Source organism: Pteropus medius, unplaced genomic scaffold (genome assembly GCF_902729225.1).
Source record: "Pteropus medius unplaced genomic scaffold, Ma_sr-lr_union100, whole genome shotgun sequence".
NCBI lineage: Eukaryota > Metazoa > Chordata > Mammalia > Chiroptera > Pteropodidae > Pteropus > Pteropus medius.
The window spans coordinates 17,327,297-17,343,394 of record NW_024354875.1 but is presented as its reverse complement, the minus strand read 5'-3'; the positions used below and the strand labels follow the sequence as shown (position 1 = coordinate 17,343,394).

General features: G+C 39.1%; 1 protein-coding gene across 4 annotated transcripts in view; it reads left to right on the top strand.

Annotated features, from left to right (window-relative positions):
- Positions 1-16,098, top strand: part of CACNB4 (calcium voltage-gated channel auxiliary subunit beta 4) — a 212,717-nt gene that overhangs the window by 155,587 nt on the left and 41,032 nt on the right. For all 4 annotated transcript variants that reach the window (XM_039855370.1, XM_039855371.1, XM_039855372.1 and 1 more), the window contains 2 exons: positions 9,545-9,664; positions 11,508-11,630. In XM_039855370.1, the coding sequence (XP_039711304.1) occupies positions 9,545-9,664; positions 11,508-11,630 (243 nt within the window). The remainder of the gene's footprint in view (positions 1-9,544; positions 9,665-11,507; positions 11,631-16,098) is intronic.

Sequence of the window (16,098 nt, the reverse complement as noted above, 5' to 3'; positions counted from 1 at the left end):
GTTGCCTGTCAAAATCATCATTTTAGTTGATGCTGGTAATTTCAAGCTATATAGCTCTTTGTTTAGAAGAAAGTACATATTTATTTACATTACATATATTTTTGTTTAAGAAAATACATAGGGATCCATCCTTCTCTCTCCAATTGACTAGTTAAGTTTCCCAACATTGTTTGTTGTATAGTCACTCTTTTTCCATTGATTTGAAGTGTTTCCTGTATCATCTTCTAATTATCAATATATATGTTGACTTATGAACTCTGTTATTTCATTGATCTGTGCCAGCACCAGACATTTTTAATTTATGTGATTTTTATCATGTTATAATATCTGTTAAAAGCCTAATTATCCTATATTCTTTTTAAAACATTTTTTTCTGAGAAATTTTTGACTATTAATTTTTCCAAATCAACTTTCATATCATGTTGTCAAGTTAACATTGGTTTTGTTTTTCACTGTTCTTTCCAACATGATTTCCAGCAATACCTGAAGGCAGGAAGTGTGTACTCCCTTTGGGAGAAGTGCTAGAATTACCCGGCGCTCTGTTTACATTTCTCTTCCTCCTGAGACCTTTTCATTCACTTTTTTATTCAGTAAATTGTTTTGAGCTCTTATAAGATGCAAAGCTTTGTGCTGGGTGCTCTGAGGACAATAGAACCTGTTAAGGCATGATCTCTGCCTGAAATGAAGTAAATACTTTGCTCAGGTTCCCATTATCTCTGCAGCAGTCTCTGGGGAAGCATTTCTGTTTTTGGTGACACACCTGGATCTTTTTAGCTGTCAACATTCACTCCCTTAATGAGAAACTTTATGAATAGAAAATATTTTCAAAAACTTAAAGAGAATTTTTTATCAAAGTTTTCGAGGCTACAGAAGTGATACAGGATACAGTCTTTCTCTACTTTCTTTTTCTTTTCTAAACCAACCTGTATCATTCCTCTCTTTATATGCCAGAAGGGAAAGGTGTTTTTGTTTTGTTTTGTTTTTAAGATACAAGTGATTGCCTGAAGCTACTTTTAGAAGAAACATATTTACTATTATTACATCTCTAATATGATTCTCAAGAAAATAGACCACAACATAAAAGTAGTGTTTTATAAACTACTTTGTGAGTCACTCTGGGATATGTGAGAAGGAAGCACTTCTCAGTCAATCACTTTAACAGAAGGGTCATAGAAGACCACAATTTATAAGAAACTATTAGTTGCCTCTCCAGCATGCAGTTCTGCATCTACCAGCAGCACATTCAGGATAACCTGAGCAAATGCTGTCATTACCTTTTTAACATTTCTGCTGAAACCGGATTAGTGCAGCTTGAGCTGCCATCCTTGAATGAAGACCTTGTGCTGTGGCTAATGCTTACGGGTGCCAGTGTCAGGATCAGCCAGGGGTAGCCACCCAGGCACTCACCTGTGTCACGTGGATTGGTCAGAAGCTCTAAATTTTGACCAGGCAGTGCTGGTTCCTGGGGTGGCTGCTCAGTGTCCCATGAGGTTATTTCTTGGCCTACACACAGTAAAGCTTGATTGCTTGAGGCTACTTTCTCCCAGCAGGTGATCACTTTCCCTTCCCTGGAAGGAGAGAGAGCTCCATAATCTCACCATCCCTTCCTTTAGGATAAAGTTCTTACTGGACGCAAAAAATGATCATAACTTTTTTCGATTTCTGTTACCCTTTAATCTCACAGAAGGGTTTTGATTGATTGCTAATTGTAGTCATTGCTGTAGCACTTCTTACATTCTTGTTACTTACATCAGTATTATGCGATGATTATCAAAGCAGTTTTCGCCAGGTAGCATCTATATAAAGTAATCTTTGTCTTTTGTTCATCCTCCAATGTATTAGATTGAATCATATGAAACTGCAATTCTTATAGTCACCTGATATAAAAGGATTATGCCTCTGTTACCCCCATCACCATTGATTTGACTTGCAAATCTGCTGTCAGCCTACATTTCAACTTCTTTTTCACAAGTGCCTAAATCATCATGTCTGATACAAATTTCTTTCCATCTCCATCTGGACTTTTTTGTCACCTCTCTCTCTTTTTTTTTAAAAGTGTAATTGGTATATAATATTATATTATAATTATATTAGTTTCAGGTATATTTTATAGCTTACAATATGATCACCTCACTGTTTCTAGCAATCATCTGTCACCATCTAAATGTCAACTCCCTCTTTGTACTTTGAGGTCAATTGAAATTCTTCTGTTATTGTATCTTCATAGAGAGTCTCCTTGGACTGGAAAGAAAAATCTATATAAAATCAAACAGTTACAGCAATTGCCAAACTAGTCAACATAACAAGAAGGGTAAGGTTGGCTAAGTTTTCTAAATATTCATTCCAAAATGAATTATTTCCTTTAAAATAAATTATGTAAAACAGTTATAATAGAATCCATTAATTTAGATTCCACTAATGAGATAATTAAGACAAAGCCTGTACTTTGTTTTTAACTATACATTTATTATAATTATAATTTAATTGTAAGAAATAATTTGCATGTAACCAGTATAAACACAATTGGAGGACTTATCACTTAAGAGAACAAGAAAACTTTCAAGGCTAGCTTAGAATCTCCCACCAATAACTGAAATGCTGAGTCAAATTCTGTCATCAAAGCAGAAATTCAAAGAAATCCACAAACCAAAACCTCGATAATCTGGAGATATGGATTTAGAATCAGGAAACATGTCTTTTGCAAAGCAGTCTATGATTCACTTTCCATGATTTCAGATTGCCATTTCTTGACCTACATCCACCATTACAAATTAGTGAAATTTTGACGTCTGAGCAATGCTAACAAAATATTGCAGAATGTTGTTTTGTTTTACCAAAGGCAACTAAAATGTTTGACATTTTAATGTAAGTTTTTGTATCAAATTTTTTAGAGGAAATTAAAAAAAAAGATTTTACCTGTACTCCTGTGATACCTATGATAGTGGATAGTGCCATGGAGGGCAGTTTAGGTTGTCCGCTTGAGCCTCGGATGCCTCATTTGTAAAATGGAGATAATCATAACCTGCTTTATACCGTTGATATGATAATTTAAGGTCTGTAGGTTAGTGATTCGCATAAAGTAGGGGATGAGTAAGCATTCATGCTTTTCTCCTTTTACGGCCTTTTCTGAATATGCTCCTTTGCTGCCCTTGGCTGTTCTTTGAAGCCTAAGAATGAAGCTTAATCTGATAAATGGTTGGGGTTGAACTTTAGGTCTTCTGTCCAATAAAAGTGGGCTGAAGAACTTGCCTTATTCTTTCAACCAACATTTTTGAAAACCTATTGATTGGAAACAATACAAGGTACCTCAGAGCAAAGTTCAATTGTTACCTCCAAGGTATAATTTCAAAAGTTTCTTGTTCTGCCTAAGTGCTGCGAATATACACATTATCCAGGGCTCTGGATTAAGGTATTGAAAATCACAATTCTAAAACAAACAAACAAACAAACAAAGAAAAAACTCATGTTATGGGGGTGGGATTGCTAACAATTCATCTCACACCCAGTAAGCATAAACCTTGGTCACAGTCACTTTAGAAAAACTAAAATCATAGAACAAAGAATAGATAGATTTTGGCAGGAGCAAGAGCATCTTTCTTTCAGTGAACTTGAGGTCCTGCTGTGTGCCAGACAGTACCCAGGCCTCTATGCTTAGAGACATAGCCTAGCAAGGCTAGGCTGGGTGCCCTAGCAAAGAGCTCTGGATATGTCTGGTGAAGGGAGGTAGGGTGAAAGAGAAAAAAAACATGTGCAAGAAAACCAGGAACTGGCTTGTAAAAATAAAGGTTGCCTAAGAGACCTTTTTGCCTAGGGCAGCCTTGTGAGTAGGCTATTCACCCATCCACCCCGGGAAATCTGGCAGAGTAATCAAGAAAGGGCTTCGTTCCTTCTGCAGTGTGGAAAAGTGCATCCTCAAGTCATTGCAAGCTCAGTGGAGAGAAACCAGCTTAAATCCATTCATTGGGAGTGATATGTTTCTCTGGACATTCCACTATCACTTAGTCCACTTAATACAACCATTAAAATACCAAATCTACACCAAGTTTAATATTCACTTGTCTGATCTGGAAGTGAAACTGACATTTGGATTATCTACTATAGCACAGCCCAATATGGTAGCCAAGAGTTTCATGTGGATATTTAAATTGAAATTAATTAAAGTGAAATAAAATTTTAAACATTTAAAAATTAAATTAAAAATTCAGGTCTTCGGTATCACTAGTTACATTTCAAGTGCTCCATCACCACATGTGGCTGGTGGCTACCATACTGAACAGCACCCATACAGACCATATCCATCATTGCAGAAAGTTCTCTTGGACAGCACATGTTAGGAAGTGCCATTATTATGCTTGTACACTATGTTGTACTATGTTATAGTGTTAATTTTCCAAAATAACCCTGAAGTGTTTCATTTCAATTTTGCAGATGAGGAAAGAATCTCAGAAAAGTTAAGCAATTCTCTGCTCACATAGCAGCCACTACAGAACTGGACAGATGTTCAGTGTCCAGTGAATGTTTGGCTAAGCTAGAAGTGAGAAGCCCGGGACTATTTGACCATGAAGCCCAAAAGTTCGAACAGTAACAAGGTTCTATTCCAGTATTAATCCGTTGTGAAATCAAACATTAGTGAACTCTTCCTTCTCCTTGCTCTAATTTAATGACATATGTAAATACTAAAATTACTTATAAAAAGAGAAAGTGTATTTCAGTTTTAAAAGATCAAGGTAAGGAAGTGGATGTCTGGATCTAGGAGTGGGATTAGAGAATGACTACAGATGGGGGCACAAGGTTCCTTTTGAGGTGGTAGAAATATTCAAATATTAGATTGTGGCATAAATTGTGTTTTGTAAGTTTATTAAAAATCACTGTACATTTAACATGTGTGAATTTTATGGTATGTGGATTATAGCTCAATAAAGCTGTTAAAAAAAAAAAGAACAAGATATAAATTCTAAAACTCTAAAACAGCCAAAAATTTAATGTCGAAAAGCTTTCAAAACTTTAATTAGTGAGTCAAAGATTAACTGCTGGCATTTCCTGAATTTCTCTAATGATGGTAAAAGAAATGATGTTCCATCTGAAAGCAAACTCTGGGAAACTCTAAAAGATATGTATTATTATCTTCATTTGACGTGGGAGGAAATTCAGACTCAGAAAGTTAAAATAAATAGCTAAGATCCGCAGCCAATACAAACTGGCAAGTATCAAATCCAGTTCTGTGTGTCCCCAAAGCCCACGACTGCTCTTCCATCTACATTGTGTCCCCTCTCTCTGGGAATAAGAAACATTTCCATTGTTCAGCTTGAGATTACTTTCTGTCTTTGAGGATGAAAGTAAAAACATTTTCCAATGTTTCTGTCGGTATTTGTATTTTGTACTCAAGAAAATGATCTGTTTTTCTGGGATCTGTTTTCAGTATTGAATAAAAGGGAAAAAAAGAGTCTGGGCCGTATGTTAATGGAAAGATATGTGTTTCTTTTGATGTTCACTAGGATGCATTATTTTATGGCTTTTTCAATTATACATATGCTTATGTATGTAATATATACATATCTAATATTATATACGTGAAGAGACTTGCAGCAATTGTTTCCATTTCTTCCCTGATGATGATGGTTCATTGGAGAATGCAAGATGTAACGTGCTGTGGTGTCTGCTTAGGAATTTTGAGGCACTCTCCTCTGTCGTGCCTTTTGCACATGAGTTCACAGCCCGGGGCACATTCTATAAGTTGCATAGTTTGCTTTTTGCCCATTTTATAAAATGGAATTCTGAAAAATGGAGAGCCGATGGGGCTGCATTCTCCAGGTTTGGACAGGACTGGTAACCTTTGCATCTTCAGTTCTGTCCTCTTAGCATCTAGCATTATTTTCTTTATGCCTTGTCCTTGTTCCTGATCATAAATGATTAACCAGACCTCTGGGCAGTGCCCCTCCAACCCTCCAGACTTATGAAGCCTGCTTTAGCCCCCTTCCCTTCTTGAGTCCTTCCTTTAGTCCAGCCCAGGCAGTTTCCTCTTGCCTCTCTGTGGTCCTCTTTTTTTCTTTCTGAGCCTTTGTAATAACCTAGAGTTTTTTCTTTTCCTTTCTTTCCTTTCTCCTGGGATATGTCTATACTCTCTTTCAACCCTTTGAAACAAAATAAAATCAAAATAAATAAAAACAGGAGACTAATGCTATGCCCAGCCATCAGAATGTCCATGGGACAGATTTGAAATCCAATGCACTATCCATTGTGCAACAGAGCCCATGGGCCAAATTTGGGCTTGTGATGTTGGCCCTCTGCTTTCCCTAGGACCTTGAGAGACAGCAGCATGATTTTAGTATTCAAAGAAATGTTGATGTCATCGAAAAAAAAACAGTAGTTGTTGTAGTGATATAACAGTGTAATTATGGAAATGGACATCATACGTGCTTTGTTTTTTCCCTCTACCAATATTTGTAGAAACAAGGAAGCCAACAGAAGCTTCTGCTTTCACATATTTGGCAATCATAGAGCTTATTAAGTAATTTCTAAATTCTTACAATCTTGTTCACATTTCAAAATAAAGTTAATTTGCTGGAGTCCTTGAGTCACTGCTTGTATGCTCAGAGATGATTGAATGCCAGGATTTGAAACGTCATTAAGGTAGTTTCAGGAAATTAGCCATCTCCTAGTATCAACAGTAGGTTGTGTATTTTAGCTGTTTGCCTCACTGCTTCAGTGGGCAGCCTGCTTTCTTATGAACTGTAGTAATTAACGTTCCCCAGCACATGTTTCCAAAACAAGGCAAGTGTCTCCTTCCTGACTGCCTGCATCATAACCACTTTATCATCCAGACATCTTCATGCTATCAGTCCAACACCTTAAAATGGTCTACCGCACACATCGCGCTTCAGCAAAACATGTCAGGGAGGAACAAACTTTCTCTCCCCTCAAGGTTCTTCTGGCTGGTCTAATAATCAAATAAACATGAGATAGATTAGCAAAAGAAAATAACCAAATTTAATACATACATGTGTATGGGAACCCCGCATACATGAGAGAGTCAGAGACTCCATATGAGGAGAGGTCCAGAGATAGAAAGGGAACATAGATATATAAAACATCCTGAGCTAGGGATGAGGTAAGGTACCTTGGGTGCTTCAAATGGTCATTGCAGGATGATTAAGAAGAGCAGACCTTCAGTAAATAGAAGTTTGCCCTGCCCTATAGATAGGTCAAAAGAAATTATCTCTGATCTCTTATGGGCAAAGCCTATAATTCAAATTCTTCTAGGCAGTTAAGGGGTTAGGGGCAGAAGTTTCTCTTGAGCCTGCAGCTAAGGTTGCCTTTAGCTCAAAACTGCATATCACAGAGGCACATCTTGGGGTGATTCGTTTTGGACCCCCACAATCACCTGAAACTAACTCGAAATTGTTTATATATATACATTGTTTCCTTTCTCTCTTACTCTGGATTTTGTGCAAGTGTAACTAAATTTGGACAAAAGATGTATTCTGAGAGAACTCTGTTTTAAAGGATTTCAAGGTAGTGCTTTTTAAAGCAATGAATGCATCTCATCTATAAAACAATCACCCTGAATTTATTCATTTTGTAGGTCCAGATTTTTCTCCCGAGTATATTTGCACAGAAGAATTTGGCTGTAATTTAACAAATGCATTTCCTCTGTAAAGGGAACTTTTTAAAGTGCTGTATAAAGTGCATGGATTTGGAAACATTGCAGTTATCAAACTTATAGTGTATCATTTTACAATATGTAAGTTGTACACCTTAAACTTACACAATGATATATGTCAGTTATATCTCAATAAAGCTGGGAAAAAACCACAGTGTTTCCTTTGCAGCAAATAGAATAAGAAAAATGGATACATTGCAAGATGAGCTATTGTGCTTATAAAAGTGAGATGAAAATTGATGAAAATCTGTGAATTCTTTCTTTTAATCAACATTGAACTGTCAGCATCAGGAAGGGGACAAAAATGACTACTTTGAGCCTACTATATGCCAAGTCCCAAAGTAAATATTTAAATATCAAGTGCAGCTCAGTGTAGGGTTTGAAACTGCTGACTCAAAGGTTGAACAAACTGAGTTCGAATCCCACATTGCTACAAGGATTCAGTGACATAAGGTGTGCAAAGCATCTATATAATAGTGGAGACTTAATAAATATTAGCTGCTCATTATATTGTATTTCATTTAATTCTTTGATGTAGTCAGTGTCCCCACTGTCTAGATTAGGAGACCGAATCTGGAGTAATCTAAGTAACTTGCATAAAGTTTTCAAAATTAGGTTGCAGAAGCAGAATTTGGAACCAGGGTTATACTGGGCACTGTGATAAAACGTCTAACCAGGAATTATTGTTTTAGCCTGCCAAGAAAACCTGTGCTGGGATTTTTATAGTGGGAAAAACCACCTCAGTTAGAATGACACCCTTTACTGGGAGACAAAGCTGCTCTTATGGACAGCAAATTCATAAATAATATATAAACAAACAAACCCTAACATTTCTAAATACTTTCAGTGGGCCCACTTCAGCAGTCAACCATTCTGAGAATTCTTTTTTATTTTTGCATTGGCTAGCAAATTCTCAGCTCTATAGATAGGTTTATATTTTTCAAAATTTGTGCATGGTTTATGAAACATACCAAATACACAAATCCTATCAATACTTCTGCTGTGTAAATGTCATCATCTATGCAAATATCAACTTGTAATGCCAGCAAAATAAATTGTAAGGATGATGTTCCTTTAGTAACCGGAAGGCGAACTTCCAGAGTTCTTTTTTTGGCGGGGGTGGGGGAGTGCGGATAACTTTTTAACCACTGCTGTGTTTTTCATCTCCTCTGATGTTATGAGCACCAAGTGATGCTGGGCGCCCTCAATTCCTTGGCCACATCAGTCAAGCTGGATTTCCATGTTGTTCAAATAGCCCTTCTAGGCTTGGGCTTCTTTTGAGGACATCATTGTTTTCATCCTCAAGGTTCACGTCTTGGTGGCCATAATGACTAAGTATGGCTACTACAGGGCAATGATTGAAGTTTTCATAGGAAAAGAGTTTCAATGGTGTTGACACTGGACCTGGAAAATCATTTTACTAATGCAGGATTCTGTTTTGCTGTGTTAAATCCTAGATAAATTTGTCATCGACATCCCAAGATATTAGTAGGATTTAGTTCTTATAATAGGCTGAAGCTCTTTTTTCCTTTAGCGGACTATATAAAATAGAATGGAATGGAATCTCAGTTTCACAAATGAATATGGGCTTAATATAAAGATAGCACAAAACAAGAAGATTTGGGGCTGAATATCGCATAATTTTCATTGAAGTTTATTTCCTAGCACTTAATCTAGTCAAAATATTTTTTTCACGACATTATTACCTTTGGAATTACTCAGATGCTTAACTATAGCCTGCTGTCTAAATTTGTGTCTGCAATAAGGCGCAGAGTGTACCCATCAAATTCTATGCAAATGAAAAAACTCACTTCAGGATACTGCTATGGATGTGACAATTTAAGAAGCCACTTCATGTAAACCACTCTGGGTTTTCCTTTCCAGGGTTCAGCAGATTCCTACACGAGCAGGCCGTCGGACTCCGATGTCTCTTTGGAAGAAGACAGAGAAGCGATTCGGCAGGAGAGAGAGCAGCAAGCAGCTATCCAGCTTGAGAGAGCAAAGGTGACTTTCTTGCCCCTCTTTGGTTTCAAAATGGAATGTGGCTCAGCAGGTATCAACTGAACTGCTCTTCCCCTGCCTCACATTTCTCTGAAAAACTCATTTTATGATCATTCCGATAAGATATCAGATTGCAAGGCTCCCTGATCCATTCACCCCTGACAGAGGTTCATAACATTCCCAGGAGCCATTGCCTGAGACACTTACCTTTCACCTTTTTGTGTTTGGTTTGATAGTGAATTTTTGGTCATCTTCCAACTTAGCAATTGTGGCCAATGTCAAGCTAGCCATGCCCAGTATTGGCAGAGACCCGCCCTCAGGTACCAGCTTGTTCCACCTGTTCCCTCTTATTCTTTATGACGTCAGCCTTCATTACAGGCCGCACATGCACTATTGCTCTGTGGGCCTCCCTGTCGATCTCTCTGCTCTTTCCTCTTAGTTACAATTTCCCACCTCAAATTCATCATAAAGTTCAAGAACCTTGAATAAGTACTAGCATTTTACCAAAGATGAGCAATAAAAGCATTGCCAAGGCAGATCTTCAGATATTCCACAGGGAAAGGCAACCTGTACCCATAGTACTCTGCACCTGCCAGAGGCATAAATTGCATTTTTGAATGTTAGAACGAGAGAATCACTATAGATCTCCCATTTTATGTCTTTCAAACTATCTTTTTAAATTTTTTAGCACAGACTTCTTTTGTCAAATAAAATTTTATACACAATAGTAAAATATCAAACAGGGGTCGTGGCCAGCCTCCCTTCCTTACTCTCTGTGACAGACCCCTAAGGCATATTGATCCAGTCGTTCTAATTTTTAGAAGAAAAACTGAAGCACAAATAAAGTGAGCTCCCTTTTCTATTTTTCCAGTAAAAATTTTAAAAGAGCAATAAGAGAAGAATGATGCAGGTAATGAGGTACCTTCGTTGGCTTCGATACCTAGGTGTCTGTGCATGGTTGGCAGAAGGGGATTTGGGGTAGTGCCAGTGAAAGGACATCAGTGAGACTCTAACTCAGTTGTTGCTCCCCAGTCATCATGAATAAATGAGCCAATGACGAAGAAGCCCAGGATTGCAGGAACCTCGTGTTCTGATTTGTGGCTAATTTTTGTTTTAGTTTTCTTTCAAGTCTGTTCTGTGGCCATTGTGGTCACCCAAATGTCAGTGGCAACACCATTAGCGTAGGCTGCTGGTTTGCTTAACCTCTGTGAGGCCACACCAGCCCAAGAGCACTTTATTGGGAAGGAATTTGTCTAAAAAGAGTTTCAGAACTAGCTCTTGTTAGCTAGGGAGAGGGCGGTGTGTGAGCAGCTCCGCCCTTCCTGTCTACCCCTGAACTTTCTTTTCCCTGGCAGGACAAGGTATTCCTTGGGATAGCACGGGTTTTTTTTAGATCTGAGCTACATCGCCACCCCCACCTGCCCCTGCCCCACAACAACCTTTTTATTTAAGACCCAGCACACATTTCCTGTATCCAACAGGTAGAGGTATCTGTTATCACTTAAAATAAACATAAGTTTTATGACAAGAGGACTAAGCAGGCAGCCCCTCCTGCCTTTCCATCTCTTTCCGGTATGTTAAGGTATATTCTTTGTTTGCAATGTTGGAAAGTACTACAGGAGGGGGAAAAATGTGTGGGCTGATAGTACTGAATCATTGCGGCGTCATCTCTGCAGATGTCTCAGTGCTGCCTGAGAATGTGAAACCCATTTGAGATCCCCCTTTGGAGAGTGATTTTCCTTACTGCCTGGTACTATCAATTATCTTATTATAATACTATGTTTTGATATGAAAAATACTCCTCTGTCTTCCTCCCTCCATCTTTATTCTGTGATTCTGTCCCCAGTCCAAACCTGTAGCCTTTGCTGTGAAGACTAACGTGAGCTACTGTGGTGCCCTGGATGAGGATGTGCCCGTTCCAAGCACGGCCATCTCCTTCGATGCCAAGGACTTTCTACACATTAAAGAGGTAAATGTAGGGCACTCTGCGTCCCTCAGCCTGCCACAAAGCCAAGGCTGGACATCAGCTCTGAGCCAAACCACAGGGAGAGGAGCCCTGAGGAGCTGCCAGTGTGTTACCTCATCTAATTTGCTGAGCCATCCAAATTCATTCATTCTCATGAGATTTAGAAGCCTCAGAGCATTGCTCGCAGGCTTCTAAATCTCATGAGAATGAATGAATTTGGGTCACATAGGCTGGATTCAGGACAGATCTGTGATCCTCTGGTCACCTTTCCATCACCTTACATGACTACAGAGCCATAGATCTGTGGATCCAACTTAGGGAAATATGAGTTTGGTGGCATGGCACCTACCCATAAAGGACTATTTATAAGGGATGCCGTAAGTATAAACATCTAGGCTATAATCCTGTGGACTTCGAGCTTGGAACCAACACTAGAGAATTCAATAATTATAGTGTTAAAGCTAAGAAGAGGGCAAAGGACTTTGAGAAACAGAAAACTTAAGAGATCGAGCAGAACAAGGAGGACTTGAGGCCTCTCAACCCAAAAGATGGAATAGTACCATCCAAAACTTTCATTTACTCATCTAGGTATATTGAGCATATTTAAATCCTACTTCATGTCTGGCATCATGCTGGGCATCGGGGAATCAGAGATGAAGGCTCACTGACAAGTACACAGCACGGGGTGACAAGTTCTATTACAATAAAATGGAATGGGTGTTGTGGGAACCCAAAGAAAGAGCAGGAGGGACCACTTGGCCTGGGAGGAGGAGAATCAGGGACCCAAAAAGCTCTACAGAAGTGGTGAAGCCTGAAGGAGTTCAGGCTGGGGTGGAGGGTGAGGGTGGGTAGCATCAAGTGGAAGGGACAGCCAGGAGCAATGCATCATGTCTGGAGGACAGTAAGTAGAAACTGGTACAGGGGATCATCCTGGGCAGAGAGGCAGGAGCCTAATAAAAAAAAAAGGACTGCTTAGGCCATGGCGAAAGCCTGGACTTCATCACCAGGCCATGGGCTGCAGAGGAATTTAAAATAAAGGATAGCTATGACCACCTTTTAACTCTGATGGTTGAGGTAGTATTACAGAGATTGGGGAGACATGTAGCGGTGGACAATGGCTATAGCAGAGTATGGAGAAAGGGATCAGCTTGGGAGAGAGTTAAGGGGCAAATAGACAGGATTGGGAGATTTTACTTGGGTAGGGATATTGGAGAAAGTGAGATAGAAAGAAATGAAGGGCGGAGGCCAGTTTTTCTAGCTTAAGTGAAAGGGCAGATGGTAGCATCAGCTATCAAAATCAAGAAGTCAGAGAGGGGAAGACTTGTTATGGGGTGAAAATGGTTATAAATTTGCTTTTAGGTATGCTGTGTCTAGAGTGCTGTGAAACTTCCGTGAAGGTACTTAATAGACCTTTATCTATATAACCTGGAAACCAGAAGAGATGAATTGCAATTTTTTTCTTCCTTTCGACTTTCTTCAAGTTGAAAAGGAGAATGGGTTCTAGCCAGGAGAGGAGAAGATGGCATAGAATGGAGGGATTATTTTTGAATTTTGATTTTATTTTAAGGATGGGAAAGATTTAAGCATGTTTTCCATGCTGATATATTGAAACCAGTGAAATATATTGAAAGGAAAAGGCATAGCTGATGGAGTGAGGGGCTGGAGTAGAGAGGAGAAGATGGCATCTGGAAAATGGGCATAAGAATTAGGCTGAATCAGAAGGAAAAGTCTTAACCTTTCTTGAACATCTCTGTTCTGCACAGAATTTTTCAGTGGGTTTGGAGGCATACATTGTAGGACTTGCCTACTTGACAGTTTCCATTGGCTCTGCTAGGAAGGAGGCATTGGAAATTAGATTTTAGAAAAAGGAGAGTGTAAAGGTGGAACAATAAAGTGCGACCTGAGAATAAGGTAGCCTGAAGATTGTGTTGAACATAAACATATCACTTAATGTCACTGAGACACTCGCATGGTAAATATATAACAGTTTTGAAAATCATTGTGACACCAAGACATATACATCGTTTCAACATTTTAGTTATTTGATGTCAAGTAGGTCAAACATCTGGATGTCTACAGATGTCTCACTATCTTTGCATTGTGCCCATGTGACCTGTGTGAGGTTCTGCATTTGTTTACTCACTCATTCAATATATAGTTCTTGAGCATTTAACACATGGTATGTCCTGGCAAATGTCCAACAGCTGTAAACAAAGCAGAGTCCCTTTCCTCATGAACTTAAATTCTAGTGAGGAGACGAATAATGAATAAGTAAATAATTCCAAATTGTGAATGCTTTGGGGGAAAAAATGAACAGATGCTGAAATTTTTAAATCTAAGAATGAGGAAGTTATATACTTTTAAATATAAGGGTGATAAGAGAAGGCTTTTCTGAGAATATGACCTTTAAGCAGAGACCCAAAGGATGAAGAGGAGCCAGCCATAAAAAGAGCAAGGGAGGGAGCTTCTATGGAGAGGAATCTGCATCTACAAAGGCCCTGAGGTAGCAAGATAGCCTGGCACAATCGATTAACTGGAAGAAGATTATATGACTGGAATGCAGTGAGTAAGGGTCCTAGTAGCAGGAGACAGAGTTGTAGAAGTGAGCGAGGCACCCATCAAGTAGGACCTTAAGGTATGGTGAGGCTTCAGGTTTTATTCTAAATGTAATGAGAAGCCATTGAAGACTTTAAAAGTAGAGGAGTGGGATGAATTTATATTTTTAAAGGTTCTCCAATTGTTGTACAGACAGTTGGATAAGTATGGAATCAGGGAGACCATTAGAATCAATCTAGGTGAGAGGTAATGGGATTGAGCCAGCATGCTGGCAGTCAGATAGAGGGAAGTGGACATATTTGAGATATATTATAGAAATTCAGGAAGAGCACAGGTGATAGACCAAGGGTAGGAACTAAGATTGAACAACCGGGATGGATATTTCCTTGGGGGGAGAGGACAGATAGAGAGGGAGGCTGGGGAGTGGACATTTCAAAGGAGATATCAAGTAAGAAGTCGGGTATAAGAATCTGGAGCTCAGAGGAAAGGATTTGGCCAAAGATATAAATTTGGATCATTAGTTTATGTGTGGCATTTAAAGCCATGATAATGAATGAAATCACCTAAAGAAAGAGTAGATGGAGGAAAGAAGGCAGCCCTGGATCAAACCCAAAGGAATTCCATCCTGCAGAGGTAGGGTACATGAAAAGATTTAACAAAGGAGAAATATGAGATAGAGGAGGAAAACCAGAGTAAAGCAATGCATGGACATCAAGAGAGAAAAATGTATCTACAAAGAGAAAGCAGTGAGCTGTGGCAAATGTTGTGAGATGTCACCTAAGATGAGTAAGGAACAGATGTTGGATCAGCGATATGGTGGTCAGCAGCATGGAGGTCACTGAGACCACTGTCTGAAAGCGTGGTGATGGAAGCCTTCAAATGAAATGGGATGAGGAGAGAAGGGGAGTCAGGAAGTATATTTAGCAAGTGTAGACCATGCTTTCAAGGAAGTTGACACTGACCAGGCAGTAGTCTGAGAAGGATGTGAAGTTCAAAGAGCTTTTCTTTCAAGACAGGAGCTATTGGAACACCTGTGCATGCTGATTTTAACAAACGGAGAAAAAGAGAGATTGATGAATGGGAAAGGAGAGAGAGGTAAAGGAGTAAAGTTTATGAGTAGGCAAGAAGGGTGGGCTTCAGACCCTGAGTGGAGGGACAACCCTTTGGTAGGAAGGGGAACACTTATTCATTGTAACATGCAGGAAAAAGATGGGTGCAGGCACAGACTGCCTCGGTAATGGGAAGCTGAGGAAGCATCAGCTTGACAGTGTGTGCTTTTGCGATGGTGTATGAGGCTAGGATATACACATTTGCCTACAGGGCAAGGACCCTCAACCTGAAGCATGTGTCTCGGCATCTGAATGGTTGTTAATTTTGTCTACTGTTCCCATCAAAAATGGCCAAGCTATATTCATTAGTTGCTAACACTCATTATTTCCAAGGAGAAGCAGCATTTTAAAAGGTAAGAGATGTTCTCATAAATTCCGTGTACTCACTCACGCCAGCATTCCTGCCTTACTATATTTTATTGCTTTCCTCCATCGCATCAATACGCCTAATTTGTCCTGTTGGTTGCTTTTTGAGCTACATTCTCCTTGATCAGTGACTTTCTCTTCAGTCTGGCAGTTTGATACATGGTATTGAGTTTGTAATCCCTATGTGGATTAAAGCCACTTGTTTCAGATCTTGAAATATCATACAAGAAAACATCTTAGAAAGATAAAGCACTAATCATTTTAGGGAAATCAAAATGAGAAGGATTCGAACAACACTATGGTGACCTTGCCAGAAAGCTGGTACTCACTCCCAGAAAGTCAAAACAAACGAACACATTTTATAATTAGGGTGTAACTTTTCCTCTCATCCATCCCCTAAGTCATCTATTATACACTGTTTTAACTACTTTTTCATTACT